The sequence below is a fragment of the Fundulus heteroclitus genome, chromosome 1 (genome assembly GCF_011125445.2).
Source record: "Fundulus heteroclitus isolate FHET01 chromosome 1, MU-UCD_Fhet_4.1, whole genome shotgun sequence".
NCBI classification, from domain to species: domain Eukaryota; kingdom Metazoa; phylum Chordata; class Actinopteri; order Cyprinodontiformes; family Fundulidae; genus Fundulus; species Fundulus heteroclitus.
The window spans coordinates 28,631,395-28,659,356 of NC_046361.1; the positions used below are offsets into that span (position 1 = coordinate 28,631,395).

The 27,962-nt window shown below is 46.5% G+C and overlaps 1 protein-coding gene across 3 annotated transcripts; it reads right to left on the minus strand.

Moving 5' to 3' along the window:
* Positions 1-601: 601 nt before the first annotated feature.
* On the minus strand, positions 602-27,962 carry baz2a (bromodomain adjacent to zinc finger domain, 2A). Of its 3 annotated transcripts, none has more exons than XM_021318224.2 (30): positions 27,858-27,962; positions 26,540-26,657; positions 23,473-24,348; positions 19,680-21,548; positions 19,140-19,415; positions 17,570-17,935; positions 17,430-17,490; positions 17,137-17,245; positions 16,945-17,046; positions 14,121-14,343; positions 13,961-14,022; positions 13,812-13,877; positions 13,328-13,717; positions 12,983-13,237; positions 12,672-12,886; positions 11,558-11,632; positions 11,300-11,474; positions 11,161-11,223; positions 10,939-11,083; positions 9,627-10,237; positions 9,187-9,538; positions 7,149-7,304; positions 6,891-7,051; positions 6,716-6,781; positions 6,340-6,623; positions 6,121-6,256; positions 4,481-4,627; positions 4,147-4,376; positions 3,874-4,017; positions 602-1,108 (listed from the first exon to the last, which is right to left on the minus strand). In XM_021318224.2, the coding sequence occupies exons 2-30, from the start codon at positions 26,655-26,657 to the stop codon at positions 949-951; spliced, it is 7,893 nt and encodes a 2,630-aa protein (XP_021173899.2). In that variant the 5' UTR covers positions 27,858-27,962; the 3' UTR covers positions 602-948. The 3 variants fall into 3 exon arrangements, with proteins under 3 accessions (XP_021173899.2, XP_012721306.2, XP_021173900.2); XM_012865852.3 differs by having other exon boundaries at positions 27,730-27,928; XM_021318225.2 differs by lacking the exon at positions 27,858-27,962 and adding an exon at positions 27,546-27,631.

A 27,962-nucleotide genomic window follows, 5' to 3' on the forward strand; every position in this document is an offset into this window, starting at 1 on the left:
CTCTCTCCTAGTGTCCGATCAACACAGCCTATTTACAGGCGCTGGGATGCCTTTTGGTCGCAGACGGATCGGGCGCGGCTCGCTGGGGGGGGGGACAGCGACGTCTAAGAGTCTACGTTTGACCAAATCTAAAAACCCTCCAGCTTCTGAGTCTTTCCCCACATCAGCAGCAGCAGCAGCAGCAGAGGGGGGTTGTGGGTAAAATTAGGTATACACTGGTGAAAACGGCGTCGTGTGCGCGTGCGAGACTTTTAAGTGGAGGTTATACAACATCTACTGGTGACGGTCCGACAACAGATTCCTTTTACGTTTCACTGGCCTTTTTTTTTTTTTTTTTTCATAAAATGTCTAAACATCTCTATTGGGTCGTCTGTACACGTTCACTACGAGCTATTGCTATTAAATAATCCCAGCTATTGAAATCTTTATATATATTTATATATAGAATATATAATAAAAATATAGTGAGCCATTGAAAAAAATTACTCCTAGGCATAAGACCACATTACATTACATTTCCAAACAACAGGTAAGAAATGCTCTGGAGAGTCTGGATCCGGTCAGTTTGTCGGGGGGGTGGGGGGGGATTGCTGAGCAGGTCCTGGTGGGAGATGACGGGATGCGGGTGTGAGTGACGGAGAAGCTCGTGATGAGACGCGACAGGACGAACGAGAGAGAGAGGAGGTGCCGGGAGGTGAAGACGAGGGGACGCGGCGTCGCCCTGAAGGGGGAATGCTTGTAGAAAAGATTGGACCTGTCGAGGAAACGATAACAGACAACGAGCCAAAACCTATACATATATACCTATACATGAGATAATACACGGGGCTGGAGCAGGACTCCAGGCAGTCTTAGCAGTACTGGTGGTGGTGGTGGTGGGGTGAGGGGGGGGGCAGCAGAGCACCAACAGTCTACAGCGCCGCCCTTAAGGGAAACCGCCGCAGGCTCCTATTTGTCCTTGTTTGAGTAGAACTCCGCCCAGCGGCTCTCAAAGAAACGCCTCATGGAGTGCCCCGCCATGCCCACCTCCGACGTGTCCTCGTTGAACAGCTCACAGTTGTTGAAGACCAGCTGAGCGTCCGCCGCAAACTCGTCGCAGCTGCAGTACCTGGAGCGGGGCGGGAGAACGCAGTTAAAACGGGACAGTCGTCAAGAAAAACCTCTTCTCAGAAAAAACACGGGACTGTGGGTTTGTAGAAGACCATTCACTGTATGAACGCGTAAAATAGTCGATCAGAGCTTCTTTTGCATGAAATACTGAACCGTGTGGTTCTGCTGAGGCGTTAAGACGTCCGTTGGGCCCATCGTCTCCTCCTCCACAGTCTTAGCTGTGATTGGCCAGTTGCGGCCCAATCAGTGACAGTATTGTTATTAAGCCAGGCAATAGAGAGTTAAAAAATATCAAGATTTTTTTTAAGAGATATAAGATGAGAATATATTGTTTATATAAAGACGGTATAGGTTGTGTTATAATTATACTTGTTAGTATTCCAGTAAGTTATTTTTCAGCCATTTCTCATATTTATCTATAGCTGTTTGTAAAAAAAAAAAAAAAAGAAAAACATGCCTGTGAGACATTTGGGATAAAGCTTTGATGCCTTTTTATAATTACTTTATGAAAAGAACAACATTTCAAGATAAAGATCATAGATCTGCCTAAAAATATTGAGATGGGGCGCGCTTTTGGGGCAGCAGGTAGCGTGCCCCATATCCAGAGGCCTTAGTCCTCGACGCGGTCGACCCGGGTTCGAATCCGACCTGCGGTCCTTTGCCGCATGTCTCTCCCCCTCTTCTACCCCCCTTCCTGTCAGCCTACTTTCAGAAAAAGCGAGCCACTAGAGCCATGAAAAATCCCCCAAAAAAAAAAAAAAAAAAAAAAAAAAAAAAATTATATATATACTATATATATATAGATATATATATATATATATATATATATCTAGATATATATATATATATATATATAATATAATATTGAGATGTCATTTTTGGTCCGTATCGCCCAGCCCTACATTTGACGTTCCCATAAAGCTTCTAAATGGCAGGACTAGACTGCTGCATCAGATTTTCAGCTTCACCTTCTCTCTGACTTCAGCCCCCTGCGGGTTGATCATTTTTAATTTTTACCCAATGACGTGGCCTCCTTTTGCTCCCTAACACATTAGTCCTTCCATAGCAGTAGACATCCAGCTGATTTCTTTTGTTTTTCCTAATTGAGAGATTAAAAGTGTTCCTGCTGACTTCTACTGGGGCTGGGCGATTATTCGGATATTGACCTTGATTATGATTTGAGTTTTCACTGATCATAAAAACATAATGATATTTATTCCTCTCGTGTTGTGAATCCAATGTCGACACAGCATGAGTGCAACCGTGCTGAAGATTTCCCCCCACAGCCCCGAACGCTTTCATTTCCTTCAGCGCGAGTCATAAACTCTGTTATAAAGTTGATGTAAAACACTTCAGGAGCGAGACTGAAAAGTTGAGCGAGGCTAAAGACGCCAGGATGACGACCAGAAAAAGAGCCGTTGGTAGAGAATAAAGATAAAACGACTTTGGTGGTGTGGAAACATTATGGCTACGCGGAAGCAGCAGTCGAACAAGCTGTGTGCAAACCCTGCTATGCTATCATAGCTGCACCGCAGAGTGGGCTCGGCACACAGGGAGCAACATCGCTCCATCTCCATTCATTTCCTATGAAACTTGTGCGACGAGGCGACAGTCGCCTGTCCTCCTCCAGCAAAGCGACCGGTGAAATTCGTGCGTGTAAGAATTTGGGCTCATACACGTGAACGTGAACATGCGACTCAAGAAAGATGAACGATATTAAAATTTTGTCGCAGTCACATGGCGCTACAGCCATTTATCTGATCAGCCGTGTTGTACGCCCTTAAAATGATGAATCAGCATATTCTCTATGCTGATTCCTTGTCTCTAATAAAGGATGAACTTGGGGGTATTTTTCTTTTGTAGACATAAAAGCAAGATGTCAGTCAATTCCAGCAAAATCTTCTCACTCTTGATCCTCGTCAGTCACAAACTGCTTTGAAAATATCAGACGCCCTCCAACTTCATAACCAATAATATTTCTGGAAAACAAGCGATCCAACAGCGCGATTTTGTAACACGATCAGTCGATTACTCCCAGGAGCGACCAACAACTTTATTTGTCTTTGTCTAAATTTTTCAAAAATGTTTGAAATCCTGAGGAAAACATTGAATTATGTTCAATAAACTCTGTTATAAAGTTGATGAATAATCTTGTTAAATAATCGAGATCTCAATTTTAATCAAAATAGTTGCGATTATAATTTTTGCAATAATCGAGCTGCCCTAAGTAATAATGTTAATGTTAACATGACACACACAGGCACATTATGTCGCATATTTGCATCTATACAAGCATTAAGGATAAATTTATAATTTTATCATCTTTTTCGAAGAATTCTCCCATTTTTACCACTAGCTGCCGGAAATATCCCTAGGAGAGAGGAGCCAATAAACGATGGTCAAGGACCCTTCTCTTTGTATCCTCACACCTTTGCTGTCCTTATGGCAAAAGTGAGCGGTGCTGGTAAGAAATCTTTGCAAAAACATTTATTTGCAAGCATGTAATTATGTATATACATGTACCGAATACCTGTACTCAGATTGTATTTTATGCTATGTTTTTAGCGGTGGATTATGCAACTGGAATAAAAGATTAATTTGTCTTAAAGCTACTTTAACTGTGAAGCAACGAGTGAGCTTCAGATTAAACGGGCCCTCTTCTCCGTCAGCTTTAACTTCTGTTACCACCTCTCTGATTTTAACAGCAAACTTAAAGTAATAAACGTAAAACTGCTGTGCGTGAAAGCTAAAAGATCGCCTTACGCTCCCTGCAGCAGCCTCTCTCGCATGGTGAGGAAGTCCATGGGGTTCTTGATGATGCGGCGGTAGCCCGGCACCAGTCGGGGGTTGACGGGTTCGAGGAAAGGCCAGGCGTCTGCGTGAGCCTCCATCTCCATCAGAATGATCCTGGTGGGAATTTTGCGTAGAAAGAGGGATCGGACACTTCACACCAACTTCGTTTAAAAAAAAAAAAAGCCTAAAAGTGAAATCGCTCCACAACTGGAACAAATGCGGCCGGGCCGAGCGGCGACTCACTCGCAGAAGGTGAGGTCTGGCTGGTTGCGTGTCATCATGCGCCGCCGCTTACTGCCGCCTCCTTCTCCGGAGGTACGGGTGGAGGACGAGGGGGCGGGGGTCTCCTTGTGTCGCGTGGCCATGCCGGCGCTGCGTCGCCTCGTGGTCTCGTCCTCGGAGCTGTCCTCCTCGTACCTCCTCTTCTTCGTCCTGGTGCGCTTTTTGGACGAACCCGGCGACTCGCCTTCCATCTTTAAAGCCAAGCGGGACCGTACGTTATTTAAAAACCAGGCAGCACAGTTAGGAGTCAGAAAAAAAAAAAAAAGGAAAGCGAATAGATTCATTTCTAAGTCACCTTAGGGACACAAGTTGGACAAAACCAGTCCCCTTCAGGAATCTGGGTGATCTTGGGCTTCAAGCAGTACATGTGGCAGCCTCGATCGCAGCCGTCGCACAGCAGCAGGCACTCATCGTTGTCCCCCTTCCTGCAAACCTGGCAGGTCTACAGAAGCAAAGTTTAGAGTAAAAAATCTTCAGTGGATATTCTCTAAAAACAGTCAAAACGCTTGCTTTTTTAAAAATTTAATGCCATTAAAACCACAAACCAAAGCGCATTTTGTTGAAGTTTTATGTGACAGACTAAAAGGTAACGCAATTCTACTTAAAAATGTTGCTTTTAGTGAACAAACAGCATTAAGGAAAGCACCCAACATGTCAGGGCTTAAGTTTGTGGAGAAGTTTAAAGCACAGTTAGCTTAAAAAACAAAGCCACGAGGATCATTGTGACTCTGGATTCTTCCAATCTTTAGACGTGACAATTAACTTTCTGGCCTAAATATAACCCACTACATGTGGAAGAAGTCCAAGATTGGACATCACTCTGAACATGCTTTCAACACTGCAAAAAGGGAACTAAAAGTAAGTTAAATTATCCTAAAATTTGTATATGTTTCCTTGATTTGAGCAGCTAAATAAGATTTTTTGCCAATGGAAAGAGAATGTCTACCCCTAAAATAAGATAATTAGACATCCTGCACTTGAAATAAGATGGAGATTAATTGTTCTTATTTTAAGTGGAAAAATCTTATTCCATTAGCAAATCAATGAAAAATACACTAATTTCAGGAAGATTTTACCTACTTTTAGTTCCCTTTTTGCAGTGAAAGCAAGGCAGCGGCAGCATCATGCTGTGGGGATGCCCCTCTTTACCATTAAAAGAAAAGCTGGTTATTGTCGACGTTTCCAGGACCCTGCTTGTGTCGACCACTGAGCTATATAATACACTGGAGTGCTGATTTTGCCGAAAAACTGAAGTCACTGGCCGCCATCTTGCTACTCCCTACTCTCACAGAATCCCATAGGATTTGGTTGCAACAACAAGCAGTTTTCTGGCTGAGTGAAAACGTTTCACAGGTAATTCTACAGTCAGTGGATGTACTAACACTATCAACTACTAGGAAATTAGGTGTGTGTGTATATTGTTATTTATATATTTATAAATGAGATATATATATATATATATATATATATATATATATATATATATATATATATATATATATATATATATATATATATATATATATATATATATATATATATATATATATATATTTGAATGAATAAACTGCAAAATATTTCAGCACATGACTTTCTCAATACGTGATAGTTTTAGAACATAACATAAAAGTATATGGCATTAGACATTTTAAAAGTTTTAAGCCCCCCCCCCCGAACATGAGAAAATCCTCGTTATTCGATGCTGTAGCGCACATATTCCCTAGTTACTGGGGGAAAATAGGGAGTACCAATATGGCGGCTGGTGGCTTCAAAGCAACTCGTTCTAACAGCGGGCTATTAGGACTCCAGTGTATTATATAGCTCAGTGGTGTCGGCCTATTACATACTATCCTAATGAAACGTGACCAAATGTGGAAAAGCCACAGCGTAGCGGTAGAAATGACTCATTTAAAGAGTTGAGTTGTGACTTCTTACCACTTTTGTAACGGATCTCTCCCAAGCAATGGCCTTCTCCAGCTGCAATAAGCAAAGACAGAGCTGCGGCGCGCTGCGGCAGCGGTCCAGAGCCTGCCGCCACGTCCGGAGCCGCGAGGTGATTTCACTCTCCAGACTGAAAACGGATGAACATCAGTTCCAAAACCTCCGACGCATGTATCCGACCTGTGGCGTGAACCGGAAACCACCCTTCCTCACCTGAACACGTCTAGCGAAAGCTCCTCTCCGGGGGTCGGCGTGAGGGGAGCGAGGCGCATCACTTCAGACGGGTTCCACAGCGGCTCCTTCAGGTAGCGCCGCTCGATGTTCCTCTCCAGGTTGGCGAGCCGCAGCACGGCCAGGTCCACCGGGTGCGTGGCGATGCGGGGCAGACCGGACCACTCCTTCTTGGTGCGCACGATCCAGTCGTCGCGGGGGTCCACGTCGTGCTCGTAGTACTGGAGGTCGTCGCGCGTGGAGTCTGGATCTGGGATGGTGTAAGGCTGAAAAGGAGGCGAAGGAGACGAGGAGCTGAAGAACCGCTGAGCACGGAAGATGTCGGGTTTCGCTGTGGGCCGAACGTTTGAGAGCTCACCTGGAATTCGGTCACGGGTGTTTCTGTGTGGCCCTCGGCCTCGTTAAGGGCGCCCTGAGGAGGTGCCTTTAAGAAAAAACAAAAAAACGACAAACTTAGCTGTGCTATACGCTGCATCATAAACACACACAGCTCAACTAAAAACAGCTAAAAACGAAAAAAGTCGAGAGGAAACCTTCAAATGTAGGTCAGCAGCAACGACCCTCTGCTCCAGGTCCTCCACCCACTGGAGGGCGCCGACATCCACCTCCATCGCCTTCTCCTGCACCTGCCAGGGCTGCTGCAGGGCCTCCAGCAGCACGTCTTTGTCCTCGGTCTTCAGATCAAATATCGGATCTGTTGGGGGAAGGAGATTTGAGGGAAGAGGATCACACGACAAAGTAAAAAAAAAAAAACAGGCTGGCTGGGGGTGGCGAGAGAACGGCCGTCTCACCGTTCATGGGTTTGGTGCACATCTCCGCCAAGCTCTCCATGTGTTTGGCCAAATGCTTGTGGAGGACTTTCTCCCTGATGCCCCTCGGATGAAGCGACTGCAACGTGCTGTAAAGTTCCTCCGGTTCCTTGATCCACCACCAGCCGCGGACCATTGCTGGAAAGCCAATCAGACAACGTTACACAACAGCCATGCTAAACAGACCAAAAGAACCTGAAAGATGGACTAGAACAACGGCGTCCAAACTTTTCAGCTATTGGGCCAAAATTGTTAAGTTGAAAGCACTCGAGGGCCAAAAAAGTGTATAAAGATAAATCACAGAACCAAAAATACTTACCCTGCCCAACAGAATATGACCATTTTTTATTAAACTGTATTTAGCCTATTTTGTTATTTTTTCCCCCATTTACTATGAAATGTGTGCTTATTAAAAGACAAATGTTTTGTGTTGTACCCAACATTCGATTAAACATTCAATTGCAAGATTTTAACTTGTCTATATTAGATTTACTCTTTAATTAAAAAAATATTAAAAATAAAAAGTTTCCATCTGCAAAAGCCACCAGCACTGGTTGGCCAAATCCTTCTTGAAATTCAGCTGGAGGGCCACACAAAAACAGCACAGGGGCCACAAATGGCCCCCGGGCCACACTTTGGACGCCCCTGGACTAGAACCTCCACTCTGCCTGGGCTGGAACCACTATGAACATACATTTTCAACTCTTGCTGCAAATTCTCAATGGTATTTAGATCTGGACTTTGACTGGGCCACTTTAACAGATGAAAATGCTGCGACCTAAACCATTCGGTTGCAGTTTGGCAACGTTTGGCGCTGCGTTTACGCTCCTCGTCTCTCTGAAAGGTGAAACCACCTTCCCCGTTCTCACGTCTAATTCTTCTCCATACCTGATAAAGAAAAGTATTCCCACAGCATCTTGCTGCCATCACGAAGTTTCACAGTGGGAATAGTGGGTTCAGGGGGGATTTACTCCGCTAGTGGAGTCCATCTTAAAGTTGTTTGTTTTTTTCCCCCCTAAAGACGAAAACGCTGAAACTTGTTCCTGTCTGACCAGAGAATCTCTTCTACACCTTTGCTGCCTACTTGCGCTGTGAGCAGATCCTCCCACCTGAGCAGTGGAGCTCCTCCAAAGTCACCACAGCTGCTTCTCTAATGAACGCTCCTCCTGATCGTCCTGTCAGTTTAGATTGAAGCCATGTTTGTGCCATGCACTCTTTCATTTTTAACAGCCCTTCATGAGATGTTAAAAGCTTGGGACAGCGGTGCATTGACTTAATTTAGGGGTAAATTTTGTAAAGTGGGCAGAATTAAACTAAATAGTACAGTTTTCAGACTTATAACCCAATACAACCAGACCTACACATGGAACGCTTTACAGAAAAGCACACACATGTGTTAGGAAGGTACAATGTCAAGCAGTTTTGTAAAGAATTAGCAAAAAAAATGAATTTCCAGATGTGCAAAGCTGCTGGCGACATACTCAAAAAACAACTGCTGAAGTTAAAAAAAAAGTTGCACACCACGATTTTCAGATTTGGATTTGTAAAACAAAAACAAAAACGAAAAACGATGCATCAATCTCCTTATGCTTACACTGCAAAAACATGACTAAGTTAAGTTTTCTTGAAATGAGTGTATTTATCCTTGATTTGAGCAGCAAGTTTAAATGATCTGCCAATGGAATAAGATTTTTGCACTTAAAATAGGAGCAACTCATCTCCATCATCTTATTTCAAGTGTAGTTTATCGAATTATATTTATTTAAGGTGTAAAAATACTCATTCCAATGGCAGATAATCTTATTTACCTGCTCAAATTAAGGACAAATACACTAATTTCAAGAAATGTAATTATTTTTAATTAAGTTTTTGCAGTGTACTGCTTTGTGCTGGTCTGTCACAATGATGTGGTTGTAATGAGACAAAATACTTTTGCCACGTAACAGGAGACCAACTTGTTGAATTGCTCAACATTCATTTTTTTTTTTAAATAAATAAAACAATAAAAACTAAAACCTACATGCTGGTATGGGCTTCACCACCAGTTGTGTAAAATACTGCTGCTCCAGTTCCTGGAACACGGCGTTGGGGGGGCGGCCTCGGCGTTTGGCTGCTGCTCCGCGGGGCCCCCTGCGGGCGGGGCTGCTGCCTCTGCTGCCTCTCCTCCGCCTGCGGCCCGGCCTTCCAGGGGTAGCGGGCGCGGCTGGGGGCGGAGCTGGGGGCGGAGCTACGGCGACTAGCAGAGGCGGGGATGTTGTTGGGGGAGCAGGTGGTGGTCCGGCGGTAGCGGTGGGGTCTGTCGGGGGGACGTCCTGCGGCGCCGCCGTAGTCACCGGGTCAGCGGGGGACAAAGTAGGCAGGAGCGGGTCGTGCTGAGGAAGGAGAGAGAGGTTGTTTTAAATAACTCGAAAATCTTAACGCCTTAAATGAGTCTGGCTGTTTTCGGCTGCGGCGGCGAACCTGCATGAGGGGAGCGGCGAGGGCAGGCAGAGCGCTCGGGATCTGAGGGAGAAGTTTGGGGGGCGAGCTCGGTGAGGCGGGCGCCTGGGGCTCAGTCAGAGATTCGTCGTCGCACGGCTGCTTGGGGAGAAGGTTGAACCACTGTCCTTGTTTCTCCGCCATCTCTTTGACGCTCTCGCCTTCGGGAGCCTCCCCGGCTGCTGGGCTGGTGCCGTTGGTCATGACGTCCTGAGACTGGCTCAGCCAGCTCTTAAAGGCGGCCTGCGTGAGGTCTAGCGAACCGCCGTTCGGCGACCCCGGCCCCTCTTCTCCCACAGACCTGACGCTGCTGCGGCGCCGGCGCCGGATCTTCGCCGTGCGCAGGTGGAGCTCGACTTCCGGCTTGATTTTTCGGGGGCGTCCGCGGCTTCGCTGCGTGCTCATGAGGGACGCGGTGCCGGGGAGGGGGTCGTCTTCCACAGCAGTTTGGCTTGGGGGGGCAGAAGATTGAGTAGAAGCCGGATCAGGGAGGGGCGCAGGGGGTGGAGTGGTCGGCGCCGGCACCTCTTCAACTTTAGGCTCCTTTTTGAGGAATGTGACGGGCACCTCGGCAACAAAGGCTTCTCCTGAAGCTACCGGATAGAAGAGTACCCACATGTAAGTAAAATAAAAATGAAAACGGCTCCTACAGGGTTCCTACAGCATAAGGGAAGTTAAATTCAAGACTTTTTAAGACTTTTTAATGCCACTTGAAATAAAAAGTTAAGACCAACTTCACGATAAACAAGATAAACCTCGTTGCGACAGCTTCACCCAAATGTTTATTTTAACATAAACCATTACTTTCTGGCCCAGTAGACATGTTTAAAACATTCCATATAGGGATAAAGCTAAAAAACACACAAATTACAGATATATTTTTAACAACTACTGAACTCAATGCACAAACTTTGTTTTGTTCCCTACTAAAATAAAACTATAAATCAGTTTTAAAAACCACAACATAACCAGTGCCAACTCTTTTTCGCAGCTATGGTCCGGCCGCAACAGTTTTTATTGGTTCCGCTATCGGGACGGAAACAATAATGGTTACATTGAGCCATTCGGTAAATTAAAAAATTATATAATTGTGTCAATTATTTTACTGTTTGGTAAGGATTACAAAAACTAAATCCTATTTATGACCTGGTAACAATTTTAAGACCTAAGAAAGACTGATTTAAGACATTTTAATGCCAGTTAAGGCCTTAGTTTTATATTACAGAATTCAATGCCTTTTAAAGACTTTTTAAGGATCCCTGTCCTAAAGCGCCAAACTTGGCATCAGACTCACTCAGCAGCTCCTCGGGTCCCTCCACCAGAACTCCTCCGAGGTGAGGAAGGGCCAGGTATCTGCGGCGGTAACGGTCCTGACCCAGCATGACCACCCGCATGGAATGAGACGACTGCAGCAGCTTTTTACGGAAGAACGCTTGACGCTGGAGGAAGAAGGGGAAAATCTTAAGGAACCGTTACCGAAACAAGCGAGGCGGCGTCAGAGCCGTCGGGGGCTTACCTTCGTCAGCTTATCTATCTGCCTCTCCAGCTCAGGGATGCTGGCAGTGGTGGGGCTCTCGCTCTGTAGCAAAGAGGAAACTGTGTAAATATGGCAGCGGCTAAGCTTCCACTATAAAAACACAAGAGCTGACACGCACATCACTGAGTTTGGGCTCTTCTTTGCGCGCGCGCCTGTTTCCTCTCTCCAGCCCCAAGCTGCTCTCCTCCAGGCTAAAGTTCTCCTCCTCTGCGACTCTGGCGCTGCGCCTCCTCTCCTCGAAACACAACTCCTCCTCCGAGCGTCCCGTGCGACGTGCCAACACCGATTTCAGTCTAGCGGGGAGAACTCAAACGTGAGTAACATCGCTTACGAGGCTTCAAGAGAACCGTGCCGGTATGAAAGGAATCGGACGTACTTGCGGAGTTTTCTCTCGATGATCCATTTATTCTTCCTGTATGTTGTCATGTTCTCCAGCGTGTTGTCAATGTCACTAAAACAAGTAAACAAAGCCAGCCGTGTTATGAACATCAACGTGGAGTTTTGCACATAGCCATTATCACTTTATTTTAGATCTGTAAATAAATAAATGAATAAAAAAAAATTAAGAATTTTATATATATCCATCCATTTTCTGACCCGCTTAATCTCTCATGGGGTCGCTGGTGCCTATCTCCAGCATTATATATATATATATATATATATATATATATATATATATATATATATATATATATATATATATATATATATATATATATATATATATATATATATATATATATATATATAGGCTGGGCGATAAATCGATTCATTCGAGTTTACATTTTTTTAAGAATAAATTTTTGGATAATCAGGATTTTATTTTTCCAAATTAATCATTGGGCTTCCGTGAAGAGATCAGCACGCAATGCTGAATATATGTTTAGGAAAATATATTGTCAAAATAGTGTAAAAGGAAACCTTTTTTTTTTACCGTAATGCGGGGCATTCTAATTTACTCATTAATTTACTTTTTTTAAACTTAGTTTGAAGTTACACAACTGATGTGAAGCCTGCTCTTAAAAGCAAGTTTTTTAATTCATTTCTTTAATTTCTGTTTAAGAAAAAGAGGAAAAAAGAAATTGATTAATCGGATTTGGTAAAGTAAAATCAGATTTTATTTTTAAGCCATATCGCCCAGCCCTAATAAATAAATAAATAAATAAATAAATAAATATATCTCATTCCCATGTCTCAAGGTAATTTAGTCTATCAATTAAAGGTCGAGTCTGTAGCTAAATTAGCTTCCATAAAATATGTTGTTTCTAGGCAACTTGCTAAGGGACATTTAACCGAATATTTTAAGAGTGGTTTGTAAGTATTGGGAACATATGCTTCATTTTGACCCATAAATTAAATTCAAATTAGTATTTAAAACCCTAATAACAGAATAAAATAACCTGAATCGTTCGAAGGCTAAAACTGATTTCACATCGGTGCGAGGGATGAACGTTGGGCAGCATCAGAGCAGGAAGGTGTGGAGGCCTGACCTCGTCACAACGCTGCTGCCGTTCAGCTCTTCCACCATGAAACTCAGGATGGCCGCCTTGGTGTCAGGAGGCAGGACATGAAACGTTTTGGTCCTCAGCGTGTTGCACACTTCGGTCTCGTAGCCGTGGGACTCCAAATAGACGCGGAGAACCTCGGAGACTGTGCTGCGGGTCAGCTCCAAATCCACCAGCTTCTCCCCAAGTATCTTCACTGACTGCAAATTGCGGCGAAAAACAGAAAATAAAAACAAGATTTAGGTGCTTATTCTGTTACGATATTTTTTGTTGTTTTTTTGTAGCGGTTTACTAACCTGATAATAAGAGGGCAGGCCTGGGTCGTGCAGCGCCGCCTCCACCAGCTTTATAAGGAGGTCCTGGACTTCCCCTTGGCTGTCGCCCAGACCCAGCAGCCCTTCCTGCAGCGTGGAAAGGCTGGGAATGTCCTTCGGCACGTTGAGGCCAATGATCTTCCCGTAGCCGTGCAGGAACTCCACCACAGCCAGGCAGTGTGCGAACGCCGTTCCAGAAAGCACCAAACCGGGAACGCGGGACAGCTCTGGCAGAGGCTGGAGGACGTAAAGTTTGTACGTTTTTTTTTTAAGTCATAAAAGATTTTCAAGAGTCAGAAATAAACGGGGGCTCAGCTAAGGCCTCACCTTGTGATCAGTGAGACACATGTCTTCTGTGGGCTTCTTCAGCTCTTCTGCGATCAGCTGCTGCCGCTTGCGTTCCTCCAGACGCCTCTGGGCGAGCGCTCTCCTCTCCGCCGCCCTCTTGGCTGCCAGGGCGGCCTGAGCCGCCGCCTCCGCCTCTGCCTGGGCTTTAGCCAAGGCCTTGGCTTTGCTCCGAGCGCTCCCCGCCCTGTTACTCAGGGCCACCTTCTCCTCGGACGGCTGCTGGACGGGGGGTGTGGCGGCCTCAGCTTTGACTGCTCTCCTGCGGCCGGGCTTTTTGGGCTCTGCGGCGGTCTCCAGACGCGCGAGCTGTGGCGCGGCCGGATCTGCCGCTTCAGCGATCCCTTCGAGGAGCTTGCTGTCTTGCTCGAGCTGAAAGCCAGAAAAGCGGAAAGTGAGGACGCTAAGCTGACGCGACGCTCCTGACGGGGCAGATTAAACATCATTTAGTCTTATTTTAAAGTACCTTGGCTTTCTTTTTCTCCTCTTTCATCTTCTTAATCTTTAAATCCTCCTTTCTCTTCATTCTGGCCTATGAAAGAGCAGCAGAAACAAAGATGACGACATTGAAGCGCTCTTAATGAGCCGACTCTGAAGCCAGCCGGGATGACGTACCTTTCTTTTCATTTTCTTTTTGATTTTTGCCAGTTTCTCCTTTTCCTCCTCTGTGAGGGCTTCTGTAAATGCAGAACAAACAAAACGTCACCTTTGCTCTCCTAAAGAACAACTTGTATACCGGCTTTTATTGGCCAAAACAACACAACGGTTCTCTCACCCTTGGCCTCGAGTCGCTTTAGCAGCTTGGCATCAACTTTGCTGAGAAGGTCGACGGCGTTGAATTTCGGAGGTCTGCCCGGGCGGCGAGCTTGTCCTCCTCTCAGGCCAGCAACCCGTCGAGGTTTCTCTTTGTCGGGGTTTGGAGGTCGACCCCGCCGGCCGGTGATGGCCATGATCATTGACGGGATTTCCTCGTTAGCTAGTAGGATCCACTTTGAGCCCTGTCGTATTTACACAAGGATGTCATTGCTACAGTTCATTTGACTTTACGTTTAGCTTTGCAAAAATAATGATAGCTTTTTTCTCCACATTACAAATCACAAACTTCAATTTAATATTGGGAGATTTGATATTTTTATAAAGCCTCCCTGGTAAGGTCTATTCAGGGGTTCTGGAAAGGAGGGTCCGTCGGATAGTCGAATCTCGGATTCAGGAAGAGCAGTGTGGTTTTCGTCCTGGCCGTGGAACACTGGACCAGCTCTACACCCTCAGCAGGATTCTTGAGGGTGCATGGGAGTTTGCCCAACCAGTCTACATGTGCTTTGTGGATCTGGAGAAGGCATTCGACCGTGTCCCCCGGGGGATCCTGTGGGGGGTACTCCGGGAGTATGGAGTACCGGACCCTTTAATAAGGGCTATCAGGTCTCTGTACGACCGGTGTCAGAGTCTGGTCCGCATTGCCGGCAGTAAGTCGGACTCGTTTCCGGTGAGAGTTGGACTCCGCCAAGGCTGCCCTTTGTCACCGATTCTGTTCAGAACTTTTATGGACAGAATTTCTAGGCGCAGCCAAGGTGTTGAGGGGATCCGCTTTGGTGGCCTTAGGATTGCGTCTCTGCTATTCGCGGATGACGTGGTCCTATTGGCTTCATCAGGGCGTGATCTACAGCTCTCACTGGAGCGGTTCGCAGCCGAGTGCGAAGTGGCCGGGATGAAAATCAGTGCCTCCAAATCCGAGACCATGGTCTTGAACCGGAAAAGGGTAGAGTGCCTTCTCCGGGTTGGGGAGGATGTCCTGCCCCTAGTGGAGGAGTTCAAGTATCTTGGGGTCTTGTTCACGAATGAGGGGAAGATGGAGCGGGAGATCGACAGGCGGATTGGTGCAGCGTCTGCTGTGAAGCGGGCGCTGTACCGATCCGTTGTGGTGAAGAGAGAGCTGAGCCAAAAGGCGAAGCTCTCGATTTACCGGTCGATCTACGTTCCTACCCTCATCTATGGTCACGAGCTTTGGGTCGTGACCGAAAGAACGAGATCCCGGATACAAGCGGCTGAAATGAGTTTTCTCCGTAGTGTGTCTGGGCTCTCCCTTAGAGATAGGGTGAGGAGCTCAGTCATCCGGGGAGGACTCAGAGTAGAGCCGCTGCTCCTCCACGTCGAGAGGAGCCAGTTGAGGTGGCTCGGGCATCTGGTAAGGATGCCTCCTGGACGCCTCCCTGGAGAGGTGTTCCGGGCACGTCCCACCGGGAGGAGACCCAGGGGAAGACCCAGGACACGCTGGAGGGACTATGTCTCCCGGCTGGCCTGGGAACGCCTTGGGATTCCTCCTGAGCAGCTGGCCCAAGTGGCTGGGGAGAGGGACGTCTGGGCCTCCCTACTGAAGCTGCTACCCCCGCGACCCGACCCCGGATAAGCAGAAGAAGACGGACGGACGGACGGATATTTTTATAAATATTTGTACAGAGCGCCCCTGAGGTAATGCACTGTAGAAACATCTTCTGCTGCAGTTAAAGCTGCGGGTCTTTTAGGCCGAGTCTCTGCTGGTTTTGCACATCTAGAAATCCATTTGCCCCATTTCTTAATTCAAGCTTATTGAGTTTGGATGGAAAGCTCCTGCCGACAGCAATTTTCTGGCCTTACCAAAGACTTTCACATAAACTTAGGTCTGGACTTTGATCAAAAAGCATTTGGAAGTAGCTCTGGCTGTGTGTTCCATGTCTGATCCCCAAGCTTTATAAGTGTCAGTCTTTTTGCATCCTCTGGCAGCGTTTCCCCCAGTATTGCTTCAGCCAAATTCCCATTAACCACCGCTGAGCTTCAGTATAGGGATGACGAGTTTATGGAGACATTAAAAGTCTTAATTTTCCTCCACACACAGCGTTGATATCTGGGCCAAAATGTTTTGATTTAGTCTCATTTGCAACTAATTTATTAGTTGCATTTGCAACTAATTTATTAGTTGCAAATGGTTTGTGTAAAACTGTTAGCAAAACCTCTTCTGGTTTTCTTCTTGCCAGCTTCCATAAAAGCTGGAACTGTGGCTTGCTGAGGATGGTTGCAGCTCCTTATAAAATTACCATTAGCTTCTTCCCTGCTTTTCTGACTAACCCTAACCAGCCTCGATAGTTTAGATGCACCGCCATATCTTGGCAGGTTGTGCCATTCACCTTCCATTTTGATTGAAAAATGCAAAACGAGCCGTTGAAAGCTTGGAATATTGTTTTATAACCTAACCCCGTTTTTAACTTCTCCACAACTTCATCTGCAGCTGTCGGATGTGTTTCTTGGATCGTTTGTTCTCTAATGAACCTCTGAGGCCTTCACAGAACAGCTCATGGGTCTATATTGAGATTAAACTACACACAGGTAGACTTTACCCACTCATTAAGTGCCTTCTGCAGGTAACCGTTTGCTTTGGAAGTTTAGGGTTATCAGAGTAAAAAGGGGCTGAACGTAAATGCAAGCAAAGCTTCATTTTTATTTAAATTCAAAAAGGGTAAGCTTCACCTTGAGTTGGTCTATAAAAATCCAATAAAAACAGGAGAAATTTGGAGAACCTTCAAGGGGTTTGAATACTTTTGCAAGTGCGGGAAAGAAATAGTGCTTACCTCAGAAGTTTCCCTCTCTTCGTAAAAGTCTCCAACAGGCATGCGTGGGCTGAAGCTGAAGTGTTCTCTGGAGACCACGTCGTCCGGGTGTTTCTTCAGGTACTGGGACAAGAAAAGGGGCAAAAATAAACATGGCTGCTACGGGGGGGGAAAAAAGTGGATCCAGCACTTTTAACGGGGATCAAAAGTCACCTTGATAATTTCTGGAAACTGCTTCATCCTCCTTCCACATGGAGTGTAATACCAAGTCTCACCCTTCATGCGGTTGTCTAGCTTCTTCACGCGAATCTCCCTTCTCCAACTGAAGAAGAAGAAGAACTCATTTTCAACTTCGACACAACAAAGATATTTTGAAACGATGAACGGCGTGCCACATTTCAAACCCCAACCCTTTTGCAGTTAAAGCAACACGTAACAAACTACATGCTTCCTTGAACTTTGCAAAACGGCTCTCGAGAAGATTAAAACTAAAAGTGGATCGGTACCCGTGCTGCAGCGGGAACTGGACCTGCTCTTCTGTTGCGACCCTCCTTCTGTTCGATTCACCTGGTTAAGAACAGGAAAACCCAAATCAGCACCAAGCCCAGATGATCAGGAATAAAGACACGTGAACGTGCGTCGTCACCTGCGGTGGAGCTGTCGTCGTCGTGGTCGTCATCGGCGCCGGCCTCCGCGTCTCCCTTCTGGGGACCTGCCGCCTCTTGGTCTTGTTTTCTGACCCGCTTCATTTTCTTGGGTTTCTCCGCTGCTGTGCTGAGGGCGGACGTGTTGGCCAGAACGGCGTCGATGGCGGCCATTATTGGGTCGACCTCCTGCGCCAGAGAGCCAGGCTCCCCGGACGCCTCGCACGTTTCTTTGGCGTCAACCTTGAGAGATTTCTTCCTCTTTCTGCCCGCTGCTCCCTCCACTTTATTCCCTCCAGCTTCGTCGGCCTTCACCTTCTCGGCTTTTGGCGTTCGAACCCGAGGCCTTCGCAAGTTCTCCCCTGGAGCTTAAAGGGGGAAAAAAAAATAATGTATTCTTTTAAACGGGCTTTACCATTTCCATATTTTTACAGATTGCTACTTGTTTTCAGCTTCTTTTTTGTAGCGTTCCCAACATTTACTATTTTTGCATGTTCTTTAAATCATTAAACACGATGCTGCAGTTGGCTTCTGATTCAGCAGAGCTATAAAGGTCGACTCCACTGCTTTAGCATCTGGATAACCTTAGACTCTTACTGTTTGGGAAAATGAAAGCAGAAACGAGTTTTAGTGTTTTGTATTTACCCTACGGGATCCTAACTTAAAGACCTAAACAACGAACAAAACTTCAAGCAGTGAGGTAACAAAACCAAGAAAATGTTAATTATATATTGATTATTTAAAATCCACGTTTACTTTAAGAAATTGATATTTTTGTTGTTTTAATACATTTTCAGACTTGCTTTTCACAACAGCGAACAAACTTAAATTGCAGGCAGCCGGACTTTCATTCAGTTCTTTCTGAAAACGTTTCAGCAGCTATCCAGTTGATCCAGAACGCTGCGTCCTCACTAATACTAAGAAAGTAGAGAACATAACCCCAGTTCTAAAGTCCTTACACTGGCTCCCTGTATCTCAGAGAATAGACTTTAAAATACTTCTGTTAGTCTATAAATCCCTGAATGGCTTAGCACCTAAATACATCACAGACTTGTTATCAGTGTATCAACCATCCAGACCACTAAGATCTTCTGACTCCAGCCTACTCTGCAGAACCAGAACCAGAACCAAACATGGAGAAGCAGCATTTAGTTCCTAAGCTTCACTTATCTGGAACAAACCTCCAGAAAACTGTAAGTTCCTTTAAATCAAGATTAAAAACACATTTGTTTAGGATTGCCTTCGACTGAAACATCTTTAATTCAACTTTGTAGTCTAACTGTTTTTAAATATTTGCTTTTAGTTTCTATTTTTCCATGTTCTATTTTGTTTCTACATTTTATTCCTACTTGCTTTTATTCTGTTTTTCTCTGTATTTTAATCATGTAAAGCACTTTGCATCGTCTCTGTACTGAAATGTGCTATGCAAATAAAATTTGCCTTGTCAATTCTGACGGCTCGCACTTGAGCCTCCAGAATTAAGATTTTTTTTCCCAGTTTTGCTCAGTTACTCAGACTTTATCAAACCAAACCCATGTTTACCCAGACAATCGAAATCCGGGGGTTTAATACCTGCAGGGGTAATCGCCGTTGCCCTTGCAGCTCGAGCTCTGCGGGGTTTCCCCGTGGTTCTGACAGGATCTGCTGCGGTGGCCCCGGCCTGCTCGCTCTCTGGTTGGATTGGCTGCGGCGCGGCGCCTCCTACTGGCGTATCAGAGCTGAGAAAGCCGTCCTCTCTCGCGGTGACACCCGGGGTTGTGGGGTCGTTAGCGTTGCTCTTGATGCGGTGGGCGTGTCCAGACGAGTCCGGCGCATCGTGTCCACGGGGTTCCCAGTCGCCTACAGAATCTGACATAGAGCAACGTCAAACTGCGTCAACAACACATGATTGGAAACGCCGTCGTTAAGTATTTGGCAGATACAGGGTTCCTACATGTTTTCATCCCAAAATAGAGAGTTCTTTATTCTAAACCAATCCAGACATGGAAAATACCGTATGAGTGTCATACCATGTGACACTTAATACTCTCCCAGTCGGCTTAGGAACCCTGTAAAAACCTAAATGACGAACAACTTAAAAAAAAAAACGGTATTTAAAAGTGTGAATCGTACCCTGAAGAACCGGTTGAGATGATCCAACAGGAGGTTCTCCGGTCTCAGCCGTCGTATTTAGGGAAGACTCAAGCATGGAGCCTCCTGTAATCTGGCTGCTGTTCCTCGTCACGTCCGCCTCGGAGGTTTCCTCCTCCCTGGTCGACTCCACGGCGTCGTCTCTGGAGTCCTCCGCCGAGAGGCTGCCGTCTCCGGAGCTGTCGAACGTGGCAGACCGCTCCTCCTCGGGACACGACGTGTTGTCAAACCGAGAGCTGTCGAAGTAAGTGGACTCGCCCAGAAAGGAGCCGGAGCTCGTTTCTAAGACGGAGCTGAGGCAGAGGCCGGAGGGAGTGTCGTACGTCGATTTGTCTTCGTAATAACTGGCAGCGTCGGAAGAGTCTTCGAAGCTTCGCTCGCTGGTTCTGTGTTGGAACTTTGTGCTTTTGAGATGCGGCGGCTTTGCGACTGGAGTGGACGCCACGGGAGAGTCGGCGTCCTCTAAGAGGAGGCCGCTCATTGCGTGGGGCTTCTCCAAACCTGCTGACGCCTTTCTGAGATTTTGTTCGGTGGTGTGTGACGCTTTGCCAGGTGGATCAGTAAAGGGCCGGGTCAGGTCTTCCTCCGGTTCTCTGTTTCTGCTGTTTTCCACCGGCCTCTTGTCCTCGCTGGGAACGCGGTGCTCTGACTTCAGGGGCGACTGCATCAGCGCGGAAAGAGCCGCGGGGTTTGGGGGCCGCGGCTCGGTGTCGGCGTTTCCGACAGCTCTAGAAGACGCACCCGTCGCTGCAGGCTTGGACACCAAGGCGGGGGGGCTGGACAAAGGCGCGGTCCTGGAGGCTTGAGTGGTTGCAAGAGGTAGGGCGAACGGAGGTCGGGCTGGAGAGCCGGTCTGGGCGGCGAGGGAGGGGGCCTTCACCAGCCTTGGCGGCGTCGACGCTGCAAACGCAGCGGAGAGACTTGTGTCGACGGATGGAGGGGAGCGTTTCTGATGCTGCGAGGCTGAAGTTGGTTCAGGGAGCTTACTGCCGGCGGAAGAGGTTCCTGCAGCGGACGTCGACGAACTGGGGGTGTGTGACGCTGACGCTGAAGGGGCAGAGGCTGAACTCATACAAGAAGCCACGCCGGGAGAGGACAAAGGAGCGGATATCAACCTCGGGGGAGCAGGTATTTCGTGCTGACCTCCGTATACACTGCTGGCAGAAGGCTTGGACCCATGAGCCATCTGAATCCCCAGAGAGGCCGAGAGAGAAGCGACGGACGCCACGGCGGCGGGGGAAATACAAGCAGGAGGTGGAAGTGACTTCGTTTGATCGACCAAAGACGCAGAGGATGACGAGGCCGAGTGGCCTGGAGGAACGGCTCCTGGTTTAGACGCGCTCTCGTGTGACAGCTTTGAGTGGGACTGAGGCAGAGAGGAAGAGAGCCCCTGTGGCGGACGCTTGAATCCGAGAGCAGATGTTTCAGACGCTCGAGAAGAAGGAGGAGACCTCAGGCCTTGAACTAGAAGAGGAGGCGAGGAAATCCTGGAAGAAGCAGCGGGGGATGTCGGAAAGGGCACGTCCGCGTCGCCGGATGAAACCGCAGGAGGCGCGGAGGCTGACGCCGGAGAGACGCCTGGAGATGCAGACGCCTTGGTGAGAGACGCAGCGGCGCCTGCGTTTGATGCCGAAACATGTTGGAGATGTGAGGAAACGACCGCGTCTCTGACTTCTGGATGCGGAGCCGCTGGGTGATCTGAATATTGACGATAATCGCCCTGAGGACTCGCGTGAGGCGCAGAAGGTTTGAGTTGGTAACCGTCGGTCTTTGGTGACCTCTGGACTACGGGGGATCTTTCGTGGCCAGGAAGGCTCGCGTCGACCTCACCGACAGCTTCCCGGGAAAGTCCTGAAAGAATCAAAAATGTCAAAACTATTAGTTAACTCACTGGAAAGTGTCAGTTATAAATGTTGCATTTGGCACTTTATCTCAATAAAATATATATATATCCTATTATGCAGACAAGCTTGTTAAAACCCCCAACAAAACGACTTGAAATATATCCACACTGCAAATAGACAACTAAAAATAAGTACGATTTTCTTGAAATTAACGTATTTCTCCTTGATTTGAGCAGGTAAATAAGATTTGCCAATGGAATTAGTATTTTTACCCCTAAAATAAGATAATTAGATATACTGCACTTGAAATAAGATGGAGATGAATTGTTCCTATTTTAAGTGTAAAAATCTTATTGCATAGGCAAGTAATATTATTTAACTGCTCAAATCAAAGAAAAATACTCTAATTTCGAGAAATATTTTCTTATTTTTAGCTCTTTTTTTGCAGTACATGCTTTCTTTTTGTAGGACGATCTCACACTGGAAAATGTAGATAAATATTCAACCTTTCATTAGGTTTCCTGTATTCAATGGGGAATAAAACCTAGTGTTAAATTATTGTTTTTAGCAAAACAACTGGTGCATAAAGGATCTCACTTAAGCCTCCTAAAATGTTTCACAAAGTTGTAGAATGCAGATAAATGGACGTTTGACCATTCCTCTTTGCACAATCTTCCTCTATCATCCGGTCATATTGATGCCTCCTATCATCCCTTCTCTTCTCAGGTTTTAGGTTTAGGGACTGAGGCAGCCATGAAAAAAGGTTGATTTAGAGTCTGGTGAACCATTTCTATGTTGATTTGCTCAGTTTCTAATCTTTTTTTAAGGTAAAACCACAAAATTACCCTATTTCAGTTTTTGACCACCCGATTTTTATTCAAAATTACCTTGTAACCGGTAACACAGGGCCCTCAAGGTGCCACTCTCTGCTCAGGCTTTCTAACAGTGAGATTTGGAGAGTTCTCCCTGTGGATGGTGGCAAGATAAACACTGTTACCTTACAGTAGGAACGCCCACCTCCCATAAAGCACATTAAAATTGTGTTGTTTTTTTCTAAATCTGTGACATTTAGGGGAAAAAAGTGAACTAAAAGTACAATTTTCTTGAAATGAGTATATTTTTCCTTGATTTGAACAGCTAAATAAGACCATTTACCAATGGAATGAGTACTTTGACCCCTAAAATAAGAATTAAAAATCCTGTACTTGAAATAAGACGATGGAGATTAATTATTCTTATTTTAAGTGCAAAAATCTAATTCCATTGGCAAATAGTCTTTTTTACCTGCTCAAATCAAGGAAAAATACACTAATTTCAAGAAAGTTTTACTTAGAGTTCCCTTTTTGCACAGCAGAAGTGTAAGAACCACTGTAAAACATGCAATTTAAGGTCTTTTACACATCTTTACCAGATGCACCACTAAATAACGCTCTGAATAAAAAGGCTTCTGCTTAAACTAATCTGGATTTTTTTTTCTTCTAAAACAAAACAGCGACACCTGCTGGTCAGATGTTTAACACCATTCCAGACAAGTTAAAAGTGACCTAAAACTCCAATAGACACCAAAGTTACAACCTAACATGTTTTTTTTCCTTCTTGAAACTTCACAATAATTGCATTCCTGTGATCGCTTCCGTTTTAAGCCAACGCTAAAAACACGGCGGCACAACAAGCCAGTGCAAGTTTTCAGCTGCAGAGGTGACCATGTCATTAATGGCGAGGCAGAAATGAAACCATATGACTGGCATGACTCATGACTTAACTTTAAAAAGGAGGAAATGGATTGTAGACGAGGAAAGTTTGACTTATCACTACATCAAGGACAGCGGACGTCTTAAAAAAGTGTAATGTCTCATTATGAAGATAATGTTTCGGAAGCTGAGTGAGAAAACAGGCGGAGAACAGATATGAAAGCATCCTAAAAAGGTCACCTTGTAGTGGAGAGGACATCCCTGCGCCGGTAGTGTGGGGGCTTCGATCTCTGCCGAGACCTTTGGGTGATCCGCTGTCCTGAATCGGTGGCGAGACAACCGGTGTTTGGGACATCCCTGCGGACAGGGGGCTGCCGCTGCTCCCTCTACCTAAGCTGTGCTGCTGCTGCGGGCTGCCGCGTGGAGGAGAGAAGTTTTGGGCGACCGGGGGCATGACGTGAGCCTGGGAGCGCGGCGGCGGCGGCTGCTGCTGGGGAGATGGCAGCGAGGGGGGCTGGGCCTGATGCTGGTAGAAGGGCATCCCGTTCGTCATCATGCTATAATGCTGCTGCTGTGGCGGCTGCTGCTGGTGGTGATGGTGAGGCTGATGGTGGGAGAGAAGGGGCTGCTGTAAGGTCTGCTGCTGGTGATGTGGGGAAGGTGGAAGGCCAGGATGAGACTGACTCTGGAAGGTCCCGTACACGCTGGGGGGATTGTAGCTCATCTGCTGCGGGCCGGGGTTACTCCGGCTCCAGTACTGACTGCTGCCCGTCAGAGGAATGCTCGCTTGGCCTGCCGCGGCGGGCTGGCCGGACGCCTCGGCGGCCCCGTTCAGCTGGTACTGTCCGTGACTCTGGAAGTGGTGCTGCTGCTGCTGCGGCGGCTGGGACTGTCCGATCCCGGGCGCCGGCTGCTTCTGGTGGGCGCCCTGCCCCGACGACGTGCCCATGCCCGGGCCGTACTGAGGCCGCCCGCCCCACAGGTAGTCGTAGCTGCCGCCGCCCTGGTGGTGGCCGCTCATGTGCGGGTAGGGGGCGGCTGGGGGGTTGGGACCGGGCGGCACGCTCGACCCGAGTACAGTAGTGACGCCATTCACATTCATTTCGCCATTCAGGTCTGTGGGAGAGCAGAATCAGAGCTTTGAGAACAGGTCCAACTGCAAACCGCTTAATAAATAAATCAATAAATAAAAGATAGGTCAGGAAATCAGCAAAACACTGTTTAATCAATAAATCAATAAATCAGGGAGTTGATTCTCTGTGTTCTGTTGGTTTTGTCATTTCACATTCTGGTTAATTCAACCAGGAGTTCTACATTTTACAATAAATAAAGAACCGACCTCTGAGCCGTCCCACAGGGAAAGTTACCCCACTCCAACAAACACAGGCACCAAGATTACAGCTAAGTTGTCACACGTTGTATAATTTGCCTTTTTTCTAAACGGTTCTGATGAAAAAGGGAGTGAACTAACATAATGCAAGGACAGAAAGACATAAGCGATCATTTTAAAGACCCCCATGTCTGCCTATCATTCTGTGGGACGTTACATGGTCACCATACTCTGATGCTATTATCCAATAGAGGTTTTTCACCAGTGGAAGATTTTTAGGCAGCTACCTAAAAACAGCCTAATGAAACTGATCACATAACCAGCGGCAGCTGATAAAAAAAAACAAAAAACACTAGAGGTTAAACGGATTAAACCAACAATAAACTCAACTTAAACATGAATCTGTCCACAGTCACTTCCCTGCTGCTGGACTTTAAAGTCTGGTCGGTTCGGTCCGAATTCCTTGAATCGCTCATTTTATGAGAGAATAGATGCAATACTAACTTTTTATTTTGTAATTTATGGTTACGGCAGACACTTTTTTTTCCTGTGCTTTTCATAGTCGCACCACTGACTGCACATAACCCAGGAGCTCCATCCCAGAACCTGCACACCTCAGTTCATATTTTAAAAAACAGAAGTGCATGAAAGTATAAATTACTCTTTGGTTTGCAAAGCTCCATCTGATTGAACAAGATCCCCCGGAGCAACACGCTTGCTCAAATGAGACCAAAGTAAACCTGTCTGGACATCACAAACTGTCAACCACATTGGTGGTGGAGATATTTTTAATAATATAACAAATTGCCTTTGCCTCTGTGGTTTCTTTAATCATGAAAAGAAACGTGATGAAAAATGCAACGATTTAAGGATGTTGTGCTGCACTCCTAAATAAAAACTACAGATCTGAAACTACAACTCCTAGAAAGTGTGTCTCACGTCAACGGGTGTTGCAGTAACTGTAAAATCCTGTTTCCCACAGGATATTTCACACATAAACACAACATAATGCGCCAATCAGGCATAACATTATGACCACTCACGACTGAAGCCACATATTCTCTTTTCATCGTCTCACTTAGGATGTATTAGGCAGGAGGAGAGGATTATCAGATCCTTTAAGTTTAAGTTGATGTTTTTTTAAAAAGTTGATGTTTTTGCTCCAGTAATCCAAAGGATCGCAGCGAATCTGGCCTATCGCAACGCAGAGAACACTGAACCGGAGCACCTCGATATCAAAAATGGTCTGAGGAAGAAGCAGTAGTGATTCCACAACTGTGGGGAGGGAGTCTGAACCAACAGGCAAACCACGGCTGAAGTGAACGCTGGTTGTGACAGAAAGCTACTGAAACACAGTTTGCTCTGTATAGGGCAGCGTATCTGCAGACAAGTCGGGGTCGCCTCCGGAAAAACCTCCGACAGTGGACATGTGAGCATCTAAACCCAACCTTAGAGCAACGGAAGAAGGTGACTGTTGGGTATTGTGCTGCTATTTACTTTGACAAATATTACTTATAGAGGCAGATTACATACACCTGTTAACAGACCCTGGATTCCCTGGCGACTTCCCCAGGATAATGCATCCTGCAGCTCAGCGAAAGCGTTTCAGGAACGGTTCGAGGTGCACGGCAACATGTTTGAGGCGGACCTCGACCCATTAGAGCAGAACAACTGTGGGTCGAGCTGGACAGAAAACGTCAGCTCCACGGAGGCCTCATCCTCACAATGTAGGGGGCCCTTAAAGGATCGGCTCCTAACCTAGGGGTGACGATCATAGTACATCTCCATGATTCTGGTAGAGCCCCTAATTACATGGATAAGGGGTGTTTTTTGAAGCCCGGCACAAGATTATACAGGTAGCCTTCATGTTATGCAGGATCGGTGCGTATGGTGTAAGCATAATAAAAAAATAAAATTAACCATCCGTAAATGGAGCTTGTGCCTGGAGTAGGGTCAAAAAGGGGAGGAAATACTCACTCTTCCCCTGCTGAGGAAAACTCATGGAGGACCCGTTAGTATAAAGAGAATCCCCTGAGGAGAGTTTCAGTCCTGAGTTTGTTGAGGTGCCATAGTTGAAATGATTATTTGAGTCCATCTGAAAAAAGAAAAGAAGAGCAGAAAGAGAATCAGTACACCACGCTGTTGTTGCTGGTCTCCGGCGAAACGCGTGCTATCGCGAAACAATTTATTTGTTTCATTTTCATATAATCCAGTTTTGAGACAACATTCGGCAGCAGCCCTTAAAATGTCGCAGCCAGCGGCGGCAGCAGCGGCGGCGGTAGACGGCAGGCCCGAGCGGAGCGTAATGGACAAGGCGGAACATTACGGTAGGTGCTCATCATTAGCGCTGATGAGGCGCCGCTAATACGGGTTCCACGCCAAAAGAATGGCCACTGCGTGGGGGTGGAAACGCACGCACGAAACATCCCCGAAGTCGAGAGGAGGAGGGAGGCGAGCGGGAGACCGGCAACGCGCCGACGTTTTTTTGCGAGGAGAGCCGTGCCCCGAAACAGCGGCGGCTGTTTGGCAGCTTTCGACGGTCCACCGGGATCTTGATTTCCTAATTCAACGAGGCCGTTGCAACAGCGGGCGCCGCGTTAGCTTAGCGCCCTCAAAAATGAACCAGCCACTACTTTAAAGCTCTGCCACACGGCTGGGCTAGCCCGCTTATACCCGTTAATGTTGCATTAAAAAGTGCAAGTCCGAGATGTTCCTTTAAACTTTTTTTTTATTTTTGTTTTTGTTTGTTTTTTGGGTCCGGAATATATGCTAAAGAATATCAACCTAGCAGCCCCCCCAAGGTTATTTAGCTACATCATCACAAAAGAACAAAGCTAACAGATAAAGCTAACTAATAGCATCCTTATCCGGAGTAAGTAGGCTGCGACGTTAGCAGGTACCGTAACCACGCTGGTTCATCCCGTGGCGAATGCAAATAAATTCAAAGCCGGTCCGTTGGAAAATTAAAAAAACAACAACTCACAAAACAGACGCGGTGGTTAATAAAGAAGAGGCGTCCTCCCGTTTGATGACGGGCTAGCGTTAGCTAGCAAGCCAGATGAAGTTACATTGTTTACGCACACAGACAATTTCTGCAGAGCATCATCCTCCTCCTACACCGCCACCATCCAAAGTTTCACCCGATATTCCACTCAAAACAGGCCAACCTTTTTTTTCCTCCCGTTTAGTCGTCGGGGTTCCGGGGGCGCAGGCGGTTTTAAGCTCCCTCCGTGTTAACGTGTATGCGGTGGATGAAGATGACACAGCGATAAATTAGAAACAAGTATTCCCTAACCTTTGGGTTTTAAATTAGCAAACATGGCTGTTGAGGTCCGGTGCAGCCATGATCGCGGAGCGGAGTGAAGCCGGAGCTACGTTAACGTCCCAGCAATGAGGCGCG